The sequence below is a fragment of the Penaeus japonicus genome, unplaced genomic scaffold (genome assembly GCF_977035675.1).
Source record: "Penaeus japonicus unplaced genomic scaffold, GWHDUDI00000001_assembly GWHDUDI00000016, whole genome shotgun sequence".
Taxonomy (NCBI): domain Eukaryota; kingdom Metazoa; phylum Arthropoda; class Malacostraca; order Decapoda; family Penaeidae; genus Penaeus; species Penaeus japonicus.
This window is the reverse complement of record NW_028234418.1, coordinates 40,499,853-40,509,516: the sequence shown is the minus strand read 5'-3', so window position 1 is coordinate 40,509,516 and position 9,664 is coordinate 40,499,853. Positions and strand designations below refer to the sequence as shown.

At 36.3% G+C, this 9,664-nt stretch overlaps 1 protein-coding gene across 4 annotated transcripts in view; it reads left to right on the top strand.

The window, feature by feature from the left end:
- The window catches only part of LOC122267704 (ectonucleoside triphosphate diphosphohydrolase 1), a gene marked incomplete at its 3' end in the record, with an annotated part of 19,961 nt that extends 10,645 nt beyond the window's left edge, over nt 1-9,316 (top strand). For 2 of the 4 annotated variants that reach the window (XM_086545604.1, XM_086545605.1), the window contains 6 exon segments: nt 1,694-1,861; nt 2,415-2,535; nt 2,880-2,984; nt 4,848-4,975; nt 5,130-5,247; nt 9,169-9,316. In XM_086545604.1, coding sequence (XP_086401730.1) covers nt 1,748-1,861; nt 2,415-2,535; nt 2,880-2,984; nt 4,848-4,975; nt 5,130-5,247; nt 9,169-9,316 — 734 coding nt within the window. 4 annotated transcript variants of the gene reach the window in all.
- Nucleotides 9,317-9,664: the final 348 nt, after the last annotated feature.

Here is a 9,664-nt window from a genome sequence, read left to right as displayed (position 1 = left end):
ACAGCATGAAATACGAGTTAATATATGATATGTTAGCAAAGTGATACTAATTAGCATTTGGTTTAATAGGTCATCATAGATTAAGGAATAAATAGCTTGTAATTTCAGCAAAAGGAAAAATGCAGTATGAAAGTGATCTGACCCTGCAAAAATACCCGCCATGAAAGGGATAAGGAATGCTGTGGTTTCATTTCTCTGCCTGTTGCTAACATGCATGTGCTGATGAATATTTGTAGAATGATGCAAGGTACACCATTAGATTATAGCTCAGGTCCATTATGTTCCGATAGACCAATCATAGTTGAATATGTTTGCAGCAGAAGAGCAAGTGCTAGCGGAGGACTGGCATTCAGCGACATTGCTCTATATTTTCTCAGTTCAGTTTTCATATTCTTTGAAATTGGTCAGAAGAAAATAAAGGGGGTTGTTAAGGATCAAGATGGAAATATGAAATACTTTTGAGGAGAAACTGAATAAAACATCTTTCAAAGTAATTTCAATTCTGATAAATGGGTCAGTACTGTATAATGGTAAGATGTTTATTAAGGGTGTTCAAGTTTTACTCTCAATCCTTTACCTTCTAAGAATAGCAAAAAGGCATTTTGAATATGTACCCCTTGACCACCTAAATCGTAACATTGCCGAAGCTCTAAATTAAAATTCCCGCGAGCTGATGTAGAGCTCAACTCAACTCCATTTATTTATTTTTTTTACAAATCTGGACAACATTATGTTGAATTTTACTTATTTTATACATATCTATGGGGAAATGTATATGTCTTTGCCTATACTGTCTAATTTTTTCAGATTATCATTATATATATCATCATGTATTCAAAGAGCATTTACTAAAATAGATTTTAAAAAGTGCCAAAACATAGACTTTATTTTAGTCATTCATAAAAATTATGGTCATATTCGAAAAATTCATGATTTTTTAACCACAGGGAAGTATGTGAATTGATGACAATACTTAGCATATTATTGAGATGATAACAAGGGCTAGAAATTTACGTATTGTTAAAGAAAAGGTTTGTAAACTGGCGACATGATCTGCATCTGTATTTACAATGGTGAACACTTGATTTAAATTTCAAGTTGAATTAATATTAATCATATATATGTTATAAGATCACACAATAAATTCTCCATTATACATTTTTGTTGATCTGATGTTTCAATTCAGTTATTCATTAATTTGCAGCTGTAGATATCTTGCAAGCAAAGGATCTACAATGGCTATAACTAGTGGATTTTTGTCTTTTTTTCTTCATTGTTGTGGTAGTTGCACTCACATAAGTTTTGGTTTGTCTATGCCAGTAGCTTGGACACACCAAAACTTTTGATTAGATCTCTAAAGACAAAGAAATTATTTTCCCTCTGTTGACCTAACCCCCCCCCTCTCTCTCTCTCTCTCTCTCTCTCTCTCTCTCTCTCTCTCTCTCTCTCTCTCTCTCTCTCTCTCTCTCTCTCTCTCTCTCTCTCTTTCCCTCCCTCCCTCCCTCCTTCCTTCCCTCCCTCCTTCCCTCTCTCTCTCTTACTCCCTCTCTCTTTGTGATGCATCCCATGTTATTTTAGCCATGAATAATTGATTCAGGAAATCCTAATTTTTTATCATTAAATGTGTGACTTTATGAAAAGCATATGAGAGAAAAGAGGTACCAATAAAGATATTTTCTTCCTCCCCCTTTAGGTCAAGTAGAGGTGAGAGATGAGATAGCAAACACCTGGAAAGGAAACAGCAAGAATGAAGATCACAGTATGGAGTGTCTTGAGTGGCAAGGCCTCAGGCCACATCATCATAAATGTACCTGAAACTCTCACAATTGGTGATGTCCTGGATAAGTTTTTAACTTTTAAGGTAAGTGATCCTTTTCTATGTGTGTGTCTGTGTGTCTGTGACTGTGTGTGCATGTGCGTGTGTGTGCACGCGTGCGTGCAGATGTCTGTGTCTGCGCATGCGAGTGCGCTTATGCGTGTGTGTGACTGTGTGTGTCTGTGTGTGTCTTTGTGACTGTGTGTGTGTTTGTGTCTTTGTGTGTGTGTGTGTGTGTGTGTGTGTGTGTGTGTGTGTGTGTGTGTGTGTGTGTGTGTGTGTGTGTGTGTGTGTATGTTTGTATGTGTGTGACTGTGTGTGTTTGTATGTGTGTGTGTGTGTGTGTGTGTGTGTGTATGTATGTATGTATGTATGTTTGTATATGTGTGTGTGTGTGTGCGCGCGCGCATGTGTGTGTGTGTGTGTGTGTGTGTGTGTGTGTGTGTGTGTGTGTGTGTGTGTGTGTGTGTGTGTGTGTGTGTGTGTGTGTGTGTGTGTGTGTGTGTGTGTGTGTGTGTGTGTGTGTCCATATATTAGTGGGTGCAAAACATTCTGAAATCACTACAGGGACCTTGACCTCACTCTCCTGTCTTTCCAGGGTGCTCAAAAATACCCAGGTTATGTAATGCGCAGCAGTGACAACCTTGTGCTTGATCCACACAAGACATTAAAACAATCAAGTCTTCAGGATGGGGAAACTCTCACACTTGGCCTCTCAGGTATGCCCTGGAAATTATTATATAATACCTTTATGTTTATGTGGAATGTAGTCATTCAAAGGGATTTACTTCTGTGATTGATATTCTCTTGACAGGCCTGTAACTATCGGCTTAAGTAGACATATTAATCTCTGGGTGTATGAAGAAGTTATTGTAGTAAATATATATATACAATATATATATTCTTTGGATTGCATGCAAGGGTATTTATTATAAACGATAACCATTATACCTTGAAAACACTAAGTGATTTTGAAACTTCCTCTGTATTGCAATCCAGTCATACTCTTACTCTAAAATTAGTTAATTCAGTTCACATTCTTAAATGTCTTATTTTTGCATAGACTTTTCTGCAGCACAGAAGGCCTCTACTTTCAGCTGGAGTGATTGCCAGATGTGCAATGTAAGACAACTGATAAAAAGGAGTCGTATATATAGGGTTGTCAAGAGTAAGTTAATGCCAGTCTTTTATATATACACACGCATAAATATCTATATATATCTATATATATATATATATATATATATATGTATATATATATATATATAATATATATATTTACATATATACATATATATATATATACATATATTTATTTATATATATTTATATTTATATATATTTTTTTTCTTTTGTCAATCGCATTTTATTGAAGTTATAAAAATGCACCTTGTTATCATATCGTGTTTGCTGAATAGTTTTATGGATAAGGTGGCCCTAATTTGAATTGTTTTATGCAAACTTGCATGCTTTATATTCCACAATGATGATGCATCTGAATTATTGATTAAACCAGTTATAAACTCCTAGACTAGTACACTGACTATATAAGTCCATACTGTAACACCTGGCATGATATTGGAAGAGTTTGTAGGAAGTATAATGACTTGACCAGGTAAATAACAGAATCACACTGATTTAACATGAAGCAAGAACATATTTTATTAAATATTGCTTTTCTATTTGAATGACATGTTTCTCTGCATGATTGCTTTCCTTATGATATTGATACAGTATCCTTGTTGCAAGGACCAGACATCCCCTCATGTCCAGACTGGAAGTACAATAGCGATAATCTCGGAAATCAGGTTATATTCCACAATGACAGTATGAAATATTTACAATGAATGGAGAAGACAAATTGACATGAATATGATGGAAAAATTCCTTTAATGAACCATATATTTCTGAAAATATGAATGTAGAGCTGTATGCCAGTATTGTAACATAGGCTATCATATATCAATTATAAATGTTACAAGTTATTCACATATAAGCATAAGAACAGGCATATTCAAACCCAATAACTTCAGCAAGAGACCTAGGAGAAAATCCAAGATTTGTTACAAATATACAGTATCAATTATAAAAGGAAAGCAGGTAGGTAGAGAACCAGGTCATAGAGCTAACAAGAATAAGACATACAGGTGTTCGTTTGTTATCCATGATCTTGCTTTGTTTTTTTAGACTGAAGTGTGAATACCATTCACAATATTTCATGAGTAATAAAGTATTGTGTGTTGAAAAACTAACCTATGTAATATAAAGGTTTTTATTTTCAATAAGTATTCGATACTGGGACAAATATTAAACATTTTTAGTCTTGGATATTCATGAAATGATTTCAGATTACTGAAATCAAATGCTATGAATTAATTATCATAACACAGTAGTTTGACAACAGATCGTGTTGAGTGATGTATGAATAATTTAATTGCACATAGTAAGGGGACCTTCATTTTTTTTTACCCTAAAAAACAATAGTTAAAAAATTATCAATCATCATGGTGTGCAGTAAAAGACATAGTACTCACATTTGAATGTTGATATATGTGTGAAATCCCTGCAGCAATTGCCCCAGTCAGTGCAGTACTACATACTTATCTGATTAAAATGCATGTTGAATTTGCAGAAAGATTAAGAGTAAGACTGATGCTGAAAAGGAATAGCAATTTACTGCTATTCAGAAATATATTTAAAGCTCCAAGTGTAAATAGTCCTGCTTTGAATAATCTTTCCAGCTCATGAAATGTGCATTTACAGTAATCATTTTATGAAATGTCTTGTCTCATCAGATAGATAATTTAGATGACAGTTTGAATTATGTTGAAAAGATGCGGATGCTATAATTGATGAAGGGGAAACATGTAGAATATGATATATGTAATACAAAGAATCATTCTTAGCGATGCAGGATATATAAATAATGTGATTAAATGTATACTCCATGGAGTTTAATTGCTGAGGAGAGCAAGATGGAGTTAGTGTTGTAGATCTGAATTCTTGTCAATTGTGATATTTTTTGTTTCAGATGATGAAGAGCAGACATTCTCTTTTGGGAGCTGGTGGACTGTGACAATTATGTCACTCTTAATTGGCATTGTGGGCCTTGCAGTGATTCTGTGGATGTTCTTTGAGCCTGTCACTGCTCCTCAGAAGGCAGGTCTTAAATAGATTGGTGTTCTTTTGTAAAGGGTTTTGTTGTTGCTTATTTGAAAAGCAGCTAGTAGGAATTTCATGTGAAATGTCATTTTGTTAAGTTATCAAAGTTTCCCCATGCTCTTTCTTTATTTTTGTTACTTTCTCTGATCAGTTTGGTGTGGTAATGGATGCAGGATCATCGCACAGTGAAATCTTTGTCTTCTCGTGGAGTGGTGACAAACCCCTTGGAACTGCTGACATCAAGCTCAGGCATAGGTGTTTTGTTGCAGGTATGTTAATGGGGATCAACACATTGACACTGGGAACAAGCACTTTCCACTATGGTTTTGTTTAAATATTTTCTTTTTTACATATCAAAGGCTCCACAACCGCTGAGTCAAAAAGTAATCAATTACTAGGCCTACCTGACCTCACCTGTTTACTCTATTACAAGCAATTAGTCACCAAGGATTTGATTACTAGGCCTACTTGACCGTACTTCTTGTTATCTAGATTTTGTTAAGGCAGTTAAGTTTGTTTCCAGGGTTTTTGCTAAGAAATAGGGGTTTATGTATCATTGTGTGTGGGGAAAGGGGTGCAATTATTGTTATCCACTTTTGTGGCAGTTATAGGTAATTTTGTTGTAATCAGGAATGTCAGAGTACTAATGTCTGCTCTTGTGAATGCCTATACTAAGGCATTTATGAGCAGGGGACAAAGTTTATTTGCTGCATTAGAAAATACAAGTGACTGATTTTAAATCTATTTATCTAAATTATTCACTTATTTCATTTCCTCTGCTCTACACCTATAATTGCATACTACATGAATTTATTTTCCACACTTCTTACATTTCTTACTTAACCCATTGGAGCTGGTTGATGTGATAGCAAGTATTGTGGTTTTCGTGTCAGACGCCTGGGACGAGCCATGAGGAGAAACCGCACGCTTGGTTAGAGCGAGCGGGCAGCCCAGGCTCGCGGCTTGTATGTCCGAGAATCTAGAGGCGTTAGGCTTATGCGTTTGAGAACCCCGGTATTGTGACCGTGCAAGGCCGGAATGGCCCCGGCGTGAATGGGTAAACCCATTCTTGATGGTTGACATCCTATCATGTGATCGGAAAATATCCCCGATTCCGGGTGATGTCTTGAAATGTCAAGCATTTTATTACTGAGTTCCAGATGAGGCAGTTGTAACCTGCTGGAATGTCAGCAGTGGAAAACTAGATTTTTCTCAAATGTAATTATTTTTCATAATTTCTTAGTCTGTTAATTTAGCTTAGGTGTTTGAATGTCATAAAATGTGAAATAACATAAATAAAGGTCACAGAAAAGTATTTATTATTGATGACGTCATGGTAATGTTCTGCTAGATAAAAAGATCCAAGTCAAAAAACTATTGTAAAATCAAATGTGGTTGGCCTAGAAATAAAAGAAATAAAAATTACTAATGGAATGCTTCCTAAGATGATTACCCATAATGTCATATCATGTCATTTTATGTCACGTCACGAGGTACGCGTTCATGTTCATGCTTGTATGTACATGTATGACTGTTTTTATTGTTTTTCTTTTTGTTTTGGAAAATGTTTTAAAAAGTATGAAACATCTTTTTTGATACCACACTAAAAGAATGCTTCCACTTTCCATTGGTATTATCACATAGAAGTGAAGAAGATGGGCAAAATTTAATCAAATAACACTAGAAAAACATTGCTGTAACATGCTTTTTGACTAGAATACCTCCTCTGAACATTGCAATATTTACACGTGCCTTTACATTTTAGATGCAATCATGCAAACCATAAGAATAGAATGGGTGAAAAACTCCGAGAAGTTCAGCACAGCCTCGCACAGTGGGAAATCACCTCAGCACTAAGCGCCGCATGCTTGTTATCTTCCTGGCTGAAGCGGGAGTAAGCGAAAATACACACCGTCTTGAATGGGTTAACAGTTTCTATTAACCCACTCACGCCGGATGACGTGCTGACACGTTTCGTGGTTTTCGCATCAGACGCTGCCGACGAGAGTTCAGATGATGCGTTCGAAAACCTCGGTATAGTGACCATGCAAAGCTGGAATGGCCCCGGTGTGAATGGGTTAAAAGAGCTGGTTAACCCTTTCTGGACGGGTGGTACACTACTGTACCGCTCATTCAAAAGCCCAGTGGCCGGGCAGCACAATATTGTGCCAGCCATTTAATTGATTTAGGCCTAAGCGCTCGAAAGCCCCGGCATTGTGACATTCAAGGCTGGAATGCCCCCGTCGTGAGTGGGTTAATTCAGATACTGTATTCATGCAGTTTCTCAGTTTTACTCACTGGACATTGCAGTTAGATTTCTCTAAGTCAATTGTAAGCCAGGGTAATAGCCAGACTAGAAAGTATAGCACTTTGTACCAAGTTCTCAGGTGCAACAAAGCCTTACCATAGTAATTGTTGGTACACAAAACACACTAAATTCCTTCTTGGTTTGCCTCATAACCAATTTTTGCCAGGCGACGTGACATCCCATTTTACGCAGTTATGTTTTAAATACACGTTGTAGTTGCATTTGGTTATTCACATTTTTCTTACCTTGTCAAAAAAAAAAAAAGTTTGAAAAATACCTCCTCTTATCAGTAGAACCTGGTGGGTGAAAAGCACTATGATAGGTGCAGTGTGGCATTGGGCTGGGAGAGATCTCTCGTTGGGAAGCTGCAAGTGCTTGTTATCTTCCTTGCATGAGCAGCTTTAGGCAAATATGTGCTCCATTGCGAGTGGGTTGAAGGTCATAGGAGGTAGTTTTTAAAACAATTTTTAAGGTATTTAAATGAAATATTAATATAAAGTCATTATCAAAAGTCAGTAGTTATTGATTTATAGGTCCTTTTAGTGTAGCCCTTTTGTATACTTGTGCAAAATTTTACACAAAAATAGAAATTTGAGTAACAGATGTGTGACAGTTGATCACATGTTGATTACATGATATGTGCTCGCAGAGTAAAATTATGGAATATGATGTGCTGTAATGATGTTGGATGTACCTTAGATTCTAATAAGAAGGGTTAGAAGGTGATGTATTTTCCTAATGATGGTCAAGAAAAGGAAGCACTGGTTTGCCAGACTGAACAGAGCCAATTATGGGGGGTGGTGAGGGCTGTAGTGATGGTCATGGTGGGTTGGATGGTGAGCAGATGAATGGTGATAGCCGTAGTGGTGGTGCAGTTATTGTAGCTGTGATAACCGGGTTGGTAATGAAAGATGATGTGGAGGTGGTGTTGTAGATGGTAATGACCATGATAGTGAGGGGTTTGAGATGCTTTGAAAGTTTTTTTGATATGATGGCTTCAGGAAGGGCTACCTGAGTGTGTATATGCAAGTGTGACTGTGCATGTATGCAATTGCCTCAAAAATCAAAAGAATCTATTGGTATCATTTTAATGCTACTAGTATATTGGACAAGCACCCAACTCATTCATGTATCACCCTAACCAATAGGTCATGCTCTCAGTATCTATTGTCCTTGATAACAAACATCAACTGGACTAGGTGTGCTAGTAGTGGATAGATAATGACATCTTAGGTGTACAGTTGGTCTACGTTCCAGGATGACATAGATAGGGGTCAGGCTCTCCATAAACTTGCCAAAGATATGCCCCCATGTCTTTTTTTCTCTTAACACACATGGTTGCATAAGCACTTCATCACTATGGATTCAATCAGTAGGCCTACATTACCTTGCATGTTCACCTATTTCTTGATTTTTTTTGAGAAAAAATACCATCATTATTACTATCATTGTTTTTATTATTATTATCATTATTATTGTTATTATTGTTATTGTTGTAGCATTTTTTCTTTTTCTTTCTCTTACAAACATTTGTGTAATGGGATAAACAGGTAGGCCTACTAATGATTCCTTGGTGACTAGGCCCTTGGAGAGCCATCTATGTGAAAAAAAATGAATAAAACAAAACCACAATTCATGTATATAAACATTCTTGGAGTTCGCTATCATTGATGCATTTTCTACAATTGTCGCATTGACTTTGTATCAAATATGGTAATTTGTTGGTGTTCTTAATTCCAGAGTAATTGAGCAGGCAGTCTAAAGTCTCCCAGATTTCTTCTCTGTCCAGTTTTTAATAGTAGTATATGCACAAACTGGTAGATATCTTGAGTCAAAGCCTTGAATTTGATATCTTTATTACAGTTATATTTCCCTTGAACAGGTGGTGTAAACAGCTTTGCGACGCATGCAGATGATCTGGGTAGATATTTAGGAAAATGTCTCAAAGTAGCTGAAACTCAAGTGCCAAGCCATTTGCGAAAAGAAACCCCCATCTACGTCGGGGCTACAGCTGGTATGAGAATCCTCAGGTGAGAGAGAATTAAGATTCCATTTCTATGGATTTGGAAGTTTGTCATTCCTAAACTCATGATTATTAGGTTTATTAATCCTTCTTGGATGGGACAGCCTAAGCTAAACATCTTAAGATGTTTGTCTTCTATTATTGTCTAGACATCAGGTATGATATGAAAGTCTGTGCATGATATTTTAGCAAAGTGCTACCAATTAACATTGATTATAATCCCATGTTTATACAGCTGAAGAAATAAATAGCTTGTAATTTCAACAAAAGAAAAAGCGTGATCTGACCCTGCTAAACATACCTTTTGTCAGCCGAAATATTTCTCACAGGCTTCATGTATTATTGATTTTATTTA